General features: G+C 47.8%; 1 protein-coding gene across 1 annotated transcript; it reads right to left on the bottom strand.

Annotated features, from left to right (window-relative positions):
- Nucleotides 1-1,764: 1,764 nt before the first annotated feature.
- Nucleotides 1,765-15,015, bottom strand: CUNH1orf116 (chromosome unknown C1orf116 homolog). The gene is made up of 4 exons (XM_042681900.1): nt 14,928-15,015; nt 7,997-8,182; nt 5,188-5,362; nt 1,765-4,096 (listed from the first exon to the last, which is right to left on the bottom strand). Exons 2-4 carry the CDS (start codon nt 8,099-8,101, stop codon nt 2,616-2,618), a joined length of 1,761 nt encoding a protein of 586 aa, XP_042537834.1. The 5' UTR covers nt 8,102-8,182; nt 14,928-15,015; the 3' UTR covers nt 1,765-2,615.
- Between the last annotated feature and the right edge of the window lie 250 nt (nt 15,016-15,265).

The following is a 15,265-nucleotide window of genomic DNA, read 5'->3' as shown; positions in this document are numbered from 1 at the left end:
AAGGGGGGTTTCTTTTCCTGGGGCGGGGATCTAACAGGTGGTTCTCTTCATTCATCCGTGTTGGTCAGTCCTGTATCCATGTCAGGACCCCACATTCTCTGCATTAGTTAAGAGCTAGTCTCATGGGTTCCTATTGATTAAAGCAATGAAAGAATCAGGGCTCAGGGTGTATCTGGAAATAGACCCAAAGAGCATCTCACCTATTCGCGTGTGTTCAATCAGTCCTCCAGAGGCTGTCTTTATTCTTTTGAAGTCCTGTAATAAAATAGAGCTTGGCCAGTATGGGAGTCCCACTGGACGTGACAGAGCGGGTCTTGCCCAGGGCTAGCAATGAGGCACCAGGCTCTTGGGTGTGAGTCTGTGTGAGAGTGTACATAGAAACCGTCACACCCACACACCACATACCATGACTGGGTGGAGCCATGTGTTGTCCTGAACCCCAGCCTTTTCACCATTTTCAGGAATTCTAAGCTTTGACAGTGATGGTTCTAAAAGGACTCAGCCCAGAAATGCTCACTCAAACTAAAAGGCACCTTTCCAGCAGCATCTGCCCCATACATCTGGGCATCCTGGATAGAAATGTAGTCACAGCCATAGGATGTACTTGCCAAGGCGGGGCAGGGTCATGTCTGGCCATGTCTGATCACCAAGCCTGAGTCACAAACCCACACCACCTACCCATTCTACTCCACTGGCATCTTCTGAAGATGCAGTCGGAAAATGTGTGGGGAGCGTTGTTCTGGTTAGCATGAGTTATTGCCAAGTGTGGAAGTGCACATCTGTGGTTCCAGCCACTTGAGAGGAAGATGATGGAGGATCAAGTTAAAAAAACAATATCTTAAAAATAAAATATGGTACAGCTCAAATAGTAAAGCAATTACTTAGGGTTCACAAGGCCCAGAGTTTAATCCCCCAGCAATGCCAAAGGGTAAAAAAATATATATTACTAATAATTTCTAGAAATTAAAAAAACTCAACACTAAGTAATATTCTGAGCATTTAATTCTCAATGCCTGGGAAGACACTTTAGCACTAAGTGTTATTTTTGTTTTGTTTTGTGCCAGTACTGGGGCTTAAAGTCAGGGCCCGGGCATTGTCCTTTAGCTTTTTCACTCAAGGCTAGTGCTCTACCACTTTAGCCATGTTTCTACTCTGGCTTTTTGCTGGTTAGTTAATTGGAGATAAGAGTCTCATGGACTTTCCTGCCCAGGTTGGCTTTGAACCTTGATCCTCAGATCTCAGTCTCCTAAGTAGCTGGGATTATAGGTGAGCCACTGGTATTCTGGTGAGTCACATTAGTATTCTGAAGGGCTGTGTCTGTGACACGGCATCTTAGTGATGCTGTGAGGATGTATGAGAACATGGTTGAGGGAGGCAGCCAAGACCTACTGGAGCAATCAGAAGCTCAAGGGTCTCAGCTCTGCTCTGCTTCTACTGGTAAAATGACCTTGATGGGTCACTTCCTTTCATCAATGATTATCTCCCCAAGTTGGGAGCTTTGTTCAGGATTCCTCTCCACCATGACAGCCTGTGTCAGGTTGGTTTTCCATCTTTGGAACTTATGACAGCAGGGAAACATTCCTGAAAATGGTCTTGTACCAAGCAATCAAGGCTGGAGCTCTACCACTTGAGCCACAGCTCTACCCTGGCTTTTTGCTAGTACAGCAGAAGTAAAGTTTGTGAACTGTGCTTCTATCTCATCATTATCCCACCCTCAAGCATGAGACAGGGAGGCAGAGCGCAGGAAGAACAGGAACAGCAGAGTCATAGACCACAGCAGTCATGGACCGTGGCACAGTTTATTTTGCTTTTGCCACCCCATGAACAAGGACTCTAGGGTAGAGGCAGAGGAGTGACCGTGCACTCATTTATCCTGTCTTCTCAGATCAAGGAGAGCTACTCTGCTATCAATGAATGAAGAGCTTCAGTCCCAGGGACAGGTCTGTGCTGGGACTGGTGATACCGAGGAGGCAGTGGGGGAAGAGATAACCAACCAGCTCCTGGGGCCCAGGCCTCGTCCAGGAAGTCCAACTGAGAGAGTGATCCAGTCAGGCATGAGCCCGTCTCCTCTCGCAAGGTTCTGTATTTCACATGACCTTTTTCCTTAATGCACAGTACAATGCACATTACTAACACGTCCATCATCTCATCTGACTTCTTCTCAAGCTCTCTCCTTTCCCATCCTCTCTATTCTGAAGCCGGATAAACTCTACCCTGTATAAGAAAATCTCCAGCAAGACTAGAACTCTGAGCAATGACTTTTGTGTTTTATAAATAGTCAGTGACATATATACATGTGTATGTGTATATATATATGTATATACATACATACATACATACATATATATATATATATATCCTGTATTACACACACACACTTGTGCAACTCATCTTCAGGGTGATCAGTGCAGGCACTCAGTGGTACAACCACTCTGAATATATATTGGCATCAAGTCTCTCCCTCTCTTCCCCTTGGAGGGCGGAATGCATCTGAGAGAGGTCAGGCCCCTGCCTCAGTCCTGAGCTGCAAGGTTGCAGAGCTGCAAGGTTGCAAAACTGCTAGGCAGAGCCACGTCTTTTGTTGGGACAGAGCTGGTGGCCTGGGTGGGCGAGGTCTACTCCTTCAGCAAGCCCAGCTTCTTCAGCGCCTCCCTCCTGTGTCCATCAGGGACACCCTTCGGAGAGATCTTGACACTGACACAGGGGGGTCTCGGGAGCTTGTCACGGCTCTGGCCTTGGTAGGGCAGGCGTTTGGGATTCTGGCCTTGCTCCAGGTCAGCCATCTTTCCCACCTGGATACTGGCAAAGTCTTTCCCAGTGCCCAAGGAGGCAGGCCGGGGCCGGGAATTGCGCAAGACATTGGGGGAAGTCTTGTCCAAGAAGGAGTCCTTCCCCAGTGACTTGCTGGTTTGGGGGCCCGGGTCTTTCTCAGCTGCGAGGTAGCTGCTCAGCCCCACGCCTGAGCGCTCCAGAGTGTTAGACTTGAAGCTCATCTGCCTCAGGCCGGGGATGCTGCTCTCCTGGAGCATTAGGCCTGAGCCTGGCTTTGATTGAGGCAGGGGGCTCTTGGTCTTTGCAGTTGCTGGGATAGGAATCGGCATGGATTTAGCAGCTGCCACTTTCCCCTGGGTGGGTTCTGGAGTAGGAGCCTTGCTTGCAAAGGACCCCGGGGCTGGAGGAGCCTTCCCTGGCCAAGGCCCCCATGCTGAAGCTGGAGCCTTTGCTCCAGGCGCAGCCGCTGGAGGGACCAGAGCTGGAGCTGCTGGCTGGGCTGGGGCTGAGGCTAGGCCAGGCCTCGGAGCCTCCTTGAGTCCCAGGGTCGTGGTCGTCTTGCTCCCACGGGAGCCCCATTCTTCTTGGTCCTGGGGCAGCCCCAGCTTCTCCAGGGCCTCCCTGCGTGCTTTCCTCTGCTCTTGCAGAGAAGAGGAGGCCGGGTTGGAGTCTCGGGCCTCCGTGTGGCGGGCCAGCAAGTGCTGGGGCTGGCTGTGGAAACTGCTCCGGCTGCTCTTCAGAACGATGTTAGGTGGCAGCTTCCGGGGCTTTGGTGCGGTAAGGGAAGCTGGTCCAGCCTGCGGGTCAGCTCCTGATGGGCCGGGAGCCGCATTCTGAGAGGCTGGGGCAGGAGGAGGCCCTGATGGTTGTCCTGGGCCCCCCAATGAGCCTTTCCCACTGGCTGGCTGGGACATGGCTTCTGAACTCTGCCCTCTCTTCTGGGAGCTGAGGGATGAGGGCAGTGGGTGGCTCTGCCCTCCTGGCCCCTTTGGCAGACTGTGTGTCCTGCGCTGCGCTGACTGCGTGTCCTGGAAAGCCTCTGGCGGGGGGATGAGCAGCACGTCCAGGTCTAAAGCAGCCCCCCCGGGGCTGGCCTGTACTTGGCTGAGCTGCTCTTTCCTGGGTTCTGCTCTGGAGAAGTGGCCGTTAGTCTGGGCCGGGCTTTTCTTGAGGCTCTGGTTTCTGCCAATGTGGATGTTTCTGGGGAGGCTGTGGGAGCCTGACCGGAGGCCTAGGCTTGGGGGCTCAGGAGGATGGGATGAAGGGGACAAGGTCACTCTCCTTGGCCCCGGTCCTTGCTGAGTGAGCGATGGCTCCGGCTTTCCTGGGAGGATCAGAGAGAGTGGGCAAAAGTGAGAGAGCCCTGTTGTAGAGGGAAATGCGAGCACTTCCTGAACTCTCTACCCGCAATGAGCAGTAAGCAGGACGTTTTAGGGGGGTAGGGGGCTTTCTTTGCCTTTAAAGGAAAGCACTCTTGTCTGGATACTGTCTACATTAATAGAATATCAGTCCTTTGGGGCTGAGGGATTTTCAGAATGTTCAGGGGGAGATTGGTTCTTTGATTGTTGCACATCCTTGCCTCGGGCTCTCCCAACTTTCTACAGATGCTCTAAAGTTGGGGAGTGACTTGGGATGGTCCCTTCTAGCGACCTGGGGGCTCCCAGATAACTATGTCCAGTGGAATCACTTGCTCTTGGCCAGACATCTGCCTTCTGCTCTCACTTTCTGTGAGCAGCTGGACCACTCTGGAATAGCAAGGTGCAATGACACCTGCTCCAGGAAGAGACAAATGTGGTGTTTTGCCTTTGCAGCAAGCGTGGCAGGTGCCTAAGGCTCACTGGACTCAGCGGTTGGCTTCCAGAACCAGTGCAAGCCCCATGTCCTCATTTACAATCTACCCCAGGGAAGGTCTAAGGCATTGCTAATAAATATTTGTTCAGTGGTTGAATGAGGGATTGAATGAACAATGGTAGCCCTGATACCAGTGGGATTGTCCTCAGGAGTAAAGTTCTCCACACACCCATACTTGTGTACCACTCTGTCCCCTTCAACTAATCTTGAGCTCACTGCCCTCTCTCTAACAAGGGCCTGGAGGCACCCCCACCTGCAGCTCAGGAGCCCTTCCTTCTTCTTATCTCTTGCAGCCTTGTCCTCTGGTTCACCCAGATTAGCTCCTGAGGCTGACTCAGTCTCTCTAAGGCCAATCACCCACCCCTTCCTGAGTCCCTCCCCATCCCAAGCCGCTGAAGCTAGCTTGTGGTGCTCCCTTCTTCCCTTTAAGCCACAAATAGGCTTTCCTCCAGTCAGGAAGAGTGCAGAGTTTCTTCTGTCATCTGTCACCATAGGCAGAGGAAGGGGGAAGTGGCCTGAAAGAGGCACTGGCTTTCTGGGTTTTGCTCCCATAATCCATCTTACCCTGGGGAGTCTGCTGAGTGACAGGCAGTGGTCTGAAACCTCGAGGAGTGCCGGCTGGCTCAGACTCGTCAGTGGACAGTCCGCTGTCTGCCTCAGCATCCAAGGAGCCAATGGTTTCCTCCAGGAAGAGCAGACACTCCTTCTCTTCAGCAGACAGGAAGTCGTAGCTGTCAGTCTACAGGAGAGGGAGTTGTGAGAGGGAGCTCTTGTAGAAACTGGCGGGGCCTGAGAACCACCTTGCTATGGGGAAAGAATGCTGAAGAGCTGGTAACCTTTCCTTGGTGCTCTTCTGCAAACCTGGTAGAGCTGCTTCAGGAAACTGTGGGCATCAGAGAGAGGGGAGATCATCAGGCTGATGGCCTTCCCAGTATCCAGCCCTGGAGGCTAGGCACTGCAGAAGGCAAGGGGCCTTACTCTTGGTCAGCCTTGGATAGAACTCACAAGGGATACAGATGAGAAGCAGTTCCAAGTTCTAATTCTAATTCTGGGTGACCTCTGCCAAGTATTTTAAGGTGTATGTCTCTGATTGACCACCAAACTACATAGCCAAGAAGGTGGTTTGACCTGAAACTTGAACATTACACTTAATTTTTCGAAGTACTTCTGCATACTTGCTCTGGTATGTCAAGGACAATATGAGGGCAAACAGGAAATGTGGCCAGTGACCGGCTGCCAGGCCACTGTTCACAGTGGCATGACCAGTCACAGATAATCTCACTGAACACTTTATATTTGACTTTGGAGTACATTCCACCCAGGATTCTTTTCCCCTTGTGTATTTACTTTCTTGATGGTGTTTGGCTCTGGCTGATACTCAGGTGAGTGTACAGATTCAACAAATATTGACTTAAGGGGGTGAAGAACCCAGATGACTTGGTGGGAGGAGAAAGGAATTTAGGGTTAACATTCATAGGCATTAAAGAAGATCTGCTTCATTATGAAAAAGCAGACAAGGATATTTGGAAGATACTGTGGCCCTCTGTAATGTTTCTGCCCATCTCCTGTCAGGAGAGGAAGATGGATGGAAAAGTTGCTTTTCAAAGGAGGTTGAAGGAAAACCCCAAAAGGAAAAACAGGATGATAGGAAACTTGATCTGAACCTTCTTTATTAGCACCTCCACCTCTTTTCCTGTTATGGAACACTTCAGAGAAGATATTCTCCAGCTGTGCAACCATGGCCAGGGAAGGTGTTGATTTGTTAAGTAGTTGTACAAGTTAGATTATGAGTACAATGCATCTCAGGGAAGGTTTTATGATTTTTAACCCACCCCTTAAATCACATGACTGACTGCATCCTCACATGTCAAGGAAAGCCTCCAATACAGATCTTGGCTTTTCCTGAACAAAGACCTTCTTACTGCCTTCTTCCTCCTAAAATGTAATAAATCAACTCTCAACTTTTCCTCTGTGGATGATTCACTTTGAAACCCTTCATCCCCGTCACATTCTGTGTCCAGTAGAATGTCACTATATATGCTGGCTTCTGTCTAGCAGAAACAAGATGTTTCTGTGTCTCTGTCTTGTTGGGTCAAAAAAACGAAATTTTGGGTAGATTATCTGTACTGTGTGTGTGTGTGTGTGTGTGTGTGTGTGTGTGTGTGTGTGTGTGTGTGTGTTGCTTCTTCGACTCCATTTTCATGTGTCAGCATCCATTAACTAGAAAGTAGGAATGCAGCTCAAGTGGTAAAGTGCAGGCCTTGAGTGCAAGAGCACAAAGCCCTGAGTTTAAGCCCCCATACCAGCACAAGAACTAAACAACAACAACAAAATCCAACAAAGTCCACTAACTATATTAAGCATCCTTGCTGGGAAGGTGGCTCAGTGGTAGAGCGCTTGCCTTGCATGCCTGAGACCCTGGGTTATATTAAGCATCCTTGACATTCAATAGAGACCCTAATCCTAAGTTTTTAAATATTTCTAGAGACTATAAAGCAGTTTAATTTCTCTAGTTTCACCATTGGAATATAGGACAGATTTATTCTTTCATACCAGCTCTACCACAAGCCTATGGAAATTAGTTTATTACATGTTAGTCCAAACTCACAGTGACTTTCTGGATCTGCTCCTAGATGGGCTGTTTTTGTTTGTTTGCTTGTTTGTTTGTTTATATAGAGACAAGTGCTATGTTCTTTGTCTGTCTCCCATCAACTCCCTCCAAAAACCCTATGTGTTAATGCCATGCCCATTTTGGATGGGTGGGGTTGAGATAGATGGGGGGAATGATATAAAGGTGACCACAATCACCCAGACATGTTCAATTGAGATCCCTTTGTACAACTACTTAAAAATACTAATAAAAATACATTATCCTCACTTTAAAACCAAGGAGAAAGAAGCTCAGAGAAATGAGGTCATCTGCTTATAAGCAGAAAACCCAGATCTGTTTGCATCCAGAACTTAAGCATCGAATTTCTATATTCTCTTTGATCTTTGTAAAAGACAGAAGTAATGCTGTGCATGACATCACTCCAAGAGTCCACGTGCTTCAAGGCCCTGCTGTTTAGTTTCCACCTTGATGTCAGATCATAGGCCTGCTCCTTTCCCCAGCTCAACCTTCTCCACCGAATGACATTTGGGGCAAAGTCTCACTAGTGTTTATCACTCTCCGAGGCCATCTTACCCCATTCTCCATAGAACCAGGGGTGACTCAGAGGCAGAACATGTCCACTGATGTTGTGATTCACTTGCTGAAGAGGAGGGGTGAAAGAGAAGTACAGTGATGATGGGTGGCAGAGCAGAGCAGGGCAGGGCAGGGCAGGGCAGGGCAGGTGTGCAGAACGCCAGCCAGGTCGCAGGAGGGAGTACGTACAGATCCAGAGCGGCTGGAGGTGGCGCTCATCATGCTGTCACAGCTGCCGACGCGGGTCACGGGTTCTGAGCCGGGCCCCGCTGGCCACAGCTCCCTCTCAGGCATCGCCCGAAGCAAGGTGCAGGGGTGCTGAAAGGGGCTCCCAGAGGGGAAGCGAAGGGAAGTGAAGAATGTCCCAAGCTGGGCCTGAAAAAAGAAGAATCAAAGCCACGTGTGAGCCAAGGCCCTGGGGCAGCATGGAGACAAAGACACCAAGCAAGCAGAGAGCTGGAAGGTGGGCCATGGACAGCCATGAGCCAAACCCCTTCCAGCCTGCATGGAAGGACACATAGGCTCCATGACATGCAAGAAGATGCACTCAGGTGCTAGAGAGGCAGAAAAGAACTTCCATCCCTTCTCTTTGTTTGTTTCCCCCTCCCTCTTCTGAACCTGGAGCTTAACCTGGTGAGCCTAACATTTTCCTTACTCAAAACAATACATAGCTTGGGTTCTGGTTGCAGTTGGATCTGGGTTCAAATACCAGTTGAGCCATTTACAGTTATTTGTCTTGAGGCAAATTACTCTCAGAAACTGTTTATTTTTTCCCCTCAACAAATAGGGTTAATGGAAGGATTAATTGAGAGAAGAGCATAGTTCTGTTGGCAGCAAATACTTAAAATGAATAACTATGGTTGTTATAGTGGGTAAGAAAAATACAAGATCCATCTAGGATGGAATTAAATTGAAAGGAAAGGAAACAAGAGTTTAGGGTTGTCTTTTTTCTTCTTCTTCTTCCAGGGCTGGGACTTGAACTCAGTGTTTAGTGCTTTCACTTAAAGGCTGGAAATCTACCATCTGAGCCATACCACCAGCCATGAAACAAGACATTGGTAAAATGGGGAACCATATGCTTGAGAGAAAGATCAGAACCTACTTCACTAGACATCATGAGAATATAATGAAGTATTCTGTGTAAATCACTTTCGATAGTCTGGGCACTGGTAGCTCATGCCTGTGATCCTGACTACTGAGGAAGCAGAGATTGGGAAAAAGTGGATTTGAAACCAGCCTTTTCCAAGTTAGTGAGATACTACGTCAAACAATGGTTGGATGTGAGGTGCTCATGGCCTCCCACATTACTTGGGAGGCTGAGATCAGTAGGATCACAGTTCAAAGCCAGGTCAGACAAAAATCATTTTTAAGACCCCATATCTCAATAGAAGAAGATAGGTATGTGATGGCATGTATCTGTCATCTCAAATATGTGTGAGTTATAAGTAGATGTCACAGTCTGGGCAAAAAAAAAAAAAAAGAGATCTTATGTCAGAAATAACCAAAAAGGGCTGGAGGTGTGGCCCAAGTGGCAGAGTCCCTGCCTTGTAAATGTAAAATCTTTGAGTTCAAACTCCACTACCACAAAGGAAAAAAAAGAAAACAATAGATATATCATTGTGTGCAGCACATGGCTTAGTAATTGTCAGTAGCTGTAACAGTCAATCCCTTCAACAACATCATACCTGGGGCTGTGGATCATGGCACCTGGAAACATTGTCACAAACCTAATTTCCCTCCTACATCCCAACAAAGCTCCCTAGCCTATGTCAGATGAGTAAGAAAAATGTCCTATGTAGAGTCCTCCCTTAAGGAAGATTTTCAAGCCTGCCATGACAATTGTAATGGCAAAGGAAGTCCGTGGGGTCCCTGAAAGTCCTGAACAGTTTCGTAGGTCTGTGACAATTGGGTGGACCAAGGGTGACACTTCTATGTCACATGAAATCCTAAAGCAATTTTGATCAAGGGCCAGTTCCAAGGCCAAACCGAAAGTAGGGCAAGAGCTAGAATTACAATAAAGTTTATTTGATTCTGAATCCATATTTTGCCCATAACATCATGTTATGGTTTAACTATCTCCTCTACTCTCCTATGTTAGGTTAAATGTCCTGGGGGTGGGGCATTCTATTTGAGATCTGAGGACTTGAAGCTTTGAAGGCAAGGCTAGAAATCCCTTTGGCTTTGTGTCAATAGTTCTATCCAGTGCCAACACTGAGGTTTGCGCAGGGTAGGGTGAGTCAGCCTTCTAATCCTATAGTGCTGGCAATAAGCCCTCATGGGGCTCCTTTTCTGGCTCATTTGATAGGGAGGAGCCCCTCAAATGGGGGAAGAAGAAAGTGACAGAACACAGGGGAAATGAAAGAGAAGATTCCCTAACGAGCCAGCCACATGTGATTCATAAAACTGAAGTCTCTCAAGAGATAAGGAGGGGACCAGAGGAGCAGAGACACCAAAGAGGCCCGAAGGAACAGGGCTCTTAGGGTTTTCTTATGAGATCAGTTCCTCAGTATCTAGAACTCAAAGCAATAGGTCCATGAGAAATGTGGATGAAGTTCAGCCATCCAAGCCATGTGCGTCATTAGTGACTATTCACGTTCAGCGAGTGCTAACCCATTCCTAACATGCTATGAAGGGTTGAGGCTAGTGTGCAAAGGGTATCCTAGCTCCTAAGCTTAGGTACAGAGAAGGCATTCAAACACTGTAGTCATCTCCTCCTGGGTCTACTGCGTCAAACTGCCAAAAGGCTGCCTCTTAGCTTCTAACCTATTATTGCAAGCTTTTTAAAACAATTATTATTTCCCAGAGAATAAATGGCTCTGTGGAATTTGGGGAATGTTTTCAGTTATCTTTTATGATCACTCAGTAGGCGCTGGTGTGTTGTTCAACTGTATAAGGAAAAGGTATTGTTTTCAAAAAGTCAGGGTTGATCCCAGCATCCAGTCGGGGGCTCCAGTTTTCTTCAAATGTAAAATTGTGGCAATAAACATTTAAGGTGACTTGCTGTAATTACTGTCATATTCTCTCTGAAGGGGTAAGCAGATGCTGCCTCTTACTTTCAAAGAAAATGACAGCCCTTACTTTTCCCCATACACTTCGTGCTTTGCCAAGGCTGGCCGGCCTCCCTTCCTCCCAGGACTGCCCATCACCACTCTCATTTCAGAGCCTGAAGCAGCTAGAAGAGACACACACAGCAGGGTCGCGTCTGCTTCCTAAAACTCTGTATGTTAGCCAGGCACCAGGTGGCTCACGCCTGTAATCCTAGCTACTCTGGAGGAGGCTGAGATCTGAGAATCTTGATTCAAAGCCAGGCTGAGCAAAGTCTGTAAGACTCTTACCTCCAATCAACCACCAAAAAAACCCCCCAAAACAAAACAAAAAACAGGAAGTGGCTCAAAAGGAAGAGTACTAGCTTTGAGCACTAAAAGCAAGCTCAGGGACAGTGCCCAGTCCCTGAGCTCCAGCGTCAGGATTCGCATGTGCATGCTCACATGCGTCTTCCCTTCCCCGGAGCTCCATCTGATGCTATCTTCATTCTATGGCATGCTATATCTTCCAAAATGCCCTCAGAAATGCTAACCAGATCTTCAGAATAACCTGGGAGATTTCCTTAACTTCACAGATGAGACAGCTCTTTTCATTATTCCTTGATAAGAAATAAGGAATGACCCCACCAGGGAAAGCTGTGGCTCAAGGAATGCCAGAGGATAGGACCCTAAAGAAGAGTCCAGCAGGGCACTGATGGCTCATGCCCGTAACCCTAGCTACTCAGGAGGCTCAGATCTGAGGATCATGGTTTGAAGGCAGTCCTGGCAGTTAAGTCCATGAGACTCTTACCTCCAATTAACCACTAGAAAACCAGAAGTAGAGCTATATGGCTCAAAGTAGTAGAGCACTAGCCTTGAACAAAGGAGCTCAAGGTCAGAGCCTAGGCCCAGAGTTCAAGGCCCACAACCAACAAACAACAAGAAGAGTTCGTTAGCAATCCTTGACTCACTACTAAAAGTCTTTGGGCTATCACTCTTTTCCTGTGCTTTACACCTTAAGTCTTATCTCATATAGCCTTGTACTTCCATGTCAGTCCATTGCCCCAAACAGTTTAGCATGAGAACAGCAATAAACCAAATGCTACCATAGTTCAGACGTCAGACAATTACTGCAGAGAGCAGTCTGAGTCTCCAAGCAAAGCAAGCCCTGGGGTTCTGGCACTTAAGGCATCCTCACTTTGTAGAGTTTGAGCAGTAAAATAGTAAGAATAGCCATCATCTTTCCTTCTCCCACCTTTCCACCCTTCCTCGCCAGCTCAGTCCAACCTAGATGGTTTCCTTGTACCAGCTTTACAACCTTGAAACCTGTGGGCTGTATCTAGGTAGCCATCGAAACCTGAGGTATTTCTGCCTGATAAGGAGCCTGGGGAACAAGCAAAGCATTCAAGGTGAGTTTGGAATCTTTTCACCCTTGACCTCTTGAGGGGACTTAAGAGGAAGAGGGAAGGGGTTAAGAAATATGCACAGCCTTTAGTGAGGGCCACCCATCCCAAAACACATTAAATATTAACTACTCCCCTGATTCCAGCCAAGCCTTGGAAGAGAATAAAAGCATGGCATGTGGAGCTCTGGCAGGTGAAGTGGGTGTGGTGGGAGAGGGCTCAAGCTCCATTCTAGGCTGGCTGAAACAGACTCAGCCACACCAGGTCCCACTTGCTTTCCTCCTCCTGTAAGCCCACCTTCATAGCTAAAGAATTCATCCTCTCTTCCTAGAAGTCAGAGAGGTCTGCTGTTCTTCTTAGACCAGGGCCTCTGCTTTGGGCTGATTACCCAGAAATGTGCCTTAAACCAGAGAAGAATGCCAGAGAGACTAAACTATGTAGTGTGTGTGCATCCCTCTCCACCAGCACTTGGGCAAGTTTCTCTGTGTGTTGAAGCAACAATAGAGTTTCTCTTTCACCATTGTTTTGAGAGAAGGGCTGGGTAGAAACACCCTTTGCACCCAAGAGCCATGATAAGCTGGTAGCTCACGCCTGTAATCCTTAGCGACTCACAAGGCTAAGATCTGAGGATTGTAGTTCAAAGCCAGCCTGCAGAGGAAAAGTCTAGGAGACTCTTATCTCTAATTAACCACTAAAAAGCTAAAAGTGGAGGCATGGCTCAAGTGGTAAAGTGCCAGCTTTGAGCAAAAAAAGAAACAGGCCCTGAGTTTAAGCCCCAGTACTGGCAGAAAGGAAAGGAAATAACGAAGGAAGGAAGAAAGGAAAGGAAAAGAAAGGAAGGAAGGAAGGAAGGAAGGAAGGAAGGAAGGAAGGAAGGAAGGAAGGAAGGAAGGAAGGAAGGGAAGGAAAGGCCTGACAAGGTGCCATCTATGGAACCCGCAGATCGTGTGGGAAAAGCTGAGCCTTGAAACTGTTATTTTCAGGACCAGAATCCCCATCAATATAATCTTCTAGTACTTCATGTGCCAGGCTCTGGGAGCCTGGTCCTGAAATCTTCCCACTTTTTATCTCTGCAGTAGAAGGAGGCAAAGTTAGATGTTAGAATGCTAATTCCCTTTCTGGAAGGAGGCAAAGTTAGATGTTAGAATGCTAATTCCCTTTCTGGTATCATGGTTCATGCCTGAAGTCCTAGCTACATGTGAGACAGAGATCTGGAGGACTGCAGTTGAAAGCAAGCCTGGACAAAAAAAACAAAAAACAAAAAAAAACCCCAAAACCCTATCATTAAAACCCTATGTCAAAGCACAAGCTGGGCATAGTGGTGTGTGACTGTTACCCCAACTAGTCAAGAGGCCATAGATAGGACAATTTTGGTTTGATGCTGGCCCTAGGCAAAAACCAAGACCAATCTGAAATCACCTAAAGCACAAATGTCTAGGAGGTGTGGCACAAGTGGTAGAGTACTTGCCTAGCAAGCATAAAACTCTGAGTTGAAACTGTGATACTGCTTTTATACACACACACACACACACACACACACACACACACACACACACACACACACACACACACACACACACACCCCACAACCCAAATCAGACCAGAGTGCTAAGTCCCCTGTTAGGCAACAGGAGCTGACTTAATTCTCAGACTTCTACACCCAGCCTCCTGATGCAGACACCCCTCCCACACAAACTGCTACCTGGGACACCAGAGCAAAACCACTATCCTGGGCTGGTTCTCCTCCCAGGGTCTCTGCCACAGTGCCTTTACCTGAGCTCCACTTGGCCTGGAACTTGGACCAGACTCAACATGCCGCTGAGAAGTAAAATATGGGCAGGGCCTGACACAGCCAAGTAGCTTTCCATTCGCCAATGTCTGGTTCTTTGACCACGCCAAGTCAGAAAATCAACTCATGAAACCCAAATCAATTTGACCTGGTTGCTAGATTATTTGTGGGTTCTCCCCCCCCAAAAAAATAAAATGATCTGTCAGCCTGAATGGAAGGTTTCTCAATATGTCCACACCTCATATCGACTCGCAAACAACCCAGTACAGTTTACACTCCACACACCTTCCCACAGTGTGCCCCATTATCAAACACCCTGATCAGCCAGACACACACTGCACCCTTTTATTTAAATAAAGAGAGACACTGAGTTGATAAAGCCACAGGAGAATTTTCCTGTAACTAAAGCAATGGAAAACCAAGGCTCTCTGCTCACCTTGGTGGGTCCCTATTCTAATTTCCTCAACCTCTTCCAAAATCATAACTCAACCCCCATTGCTCAGAGATGGAAATTTCCAAAGCAAACCTATTTTCCTCTTTTGGCTTTTTGAGACAGATTTTCCTCCACATAGCCTAAGGATGTTCTCAAAGTCATGATCCTCTTTTCTCTGCTTCTGGAGGGCTGGGATTATAGGTGTGAGACACTGCACCCCGCTCTATATTCCTCTCTTGATGATAGTATAATGATGCTTACTAAATCTAAGTAGGTAAATGGAAAAGAAAAGATGTCTCTCAGTCCTGGTCTTCACCATCTGGACTTGGAGCCTTGAAGAACAAAGAAACTCCTTAGCTGGGTATAAAGGGACAGCCTGTGCCTACCCCCAAATCCTGTAGCTCTGCACAGCCTCCCCCCACAAGCCCATCCTCCTCTTGCAGAATAAGTAGTTGGTTAGTGATTAACTTACCTTCAATGAGTTGGGGGCTGAAGACAGGAAAGAAATACTCTTTTATTCCAAAGGGCAGAGATGGAGCCAGAGACGTAGGCTTCCCGGCCTCTTCCCTTCTGCTTTTGACCTCCTCCTGATTGACCAGGACAGGTAAATGCTTCACCTGTGCCACCTCCGCCACACCCTTCCACTGACTCAGCCAATCCCCGCTTCCCTCCCCACTTCCCATTCCAGCTGTTTCTCTAGGGAGGGGGTGGAGGGAAATAAGCAGGGCGGTGCTGTTCTCACCTAGCCAATCACCTCTGGTCCTCTCATTCCTCTCCTGGAGTGGGTGGAGAGGAGGAGAGGAGGGCTGG

This window comes from Dipodomys spectabilis, unplaced genomic scaffold (genome assembly GCF_019054845.1).
Source record: "Dipodomys spectabilis isolate Male_0828 unplaced genomic scaffold, ASM1905484v1 ptg000069l, whole genome shotgun sequence".
Taxonomy (NCBI): domain Eukaryota; kingdom Metazoa; phylum Chordata; class Mammalia; order Rodentia; family Heteromyidae; genus Dipodomys; species Dipodomys spectabilis.
This window is presented reverse-complemented; position numbering and strand designations above follow the sequence as displayed.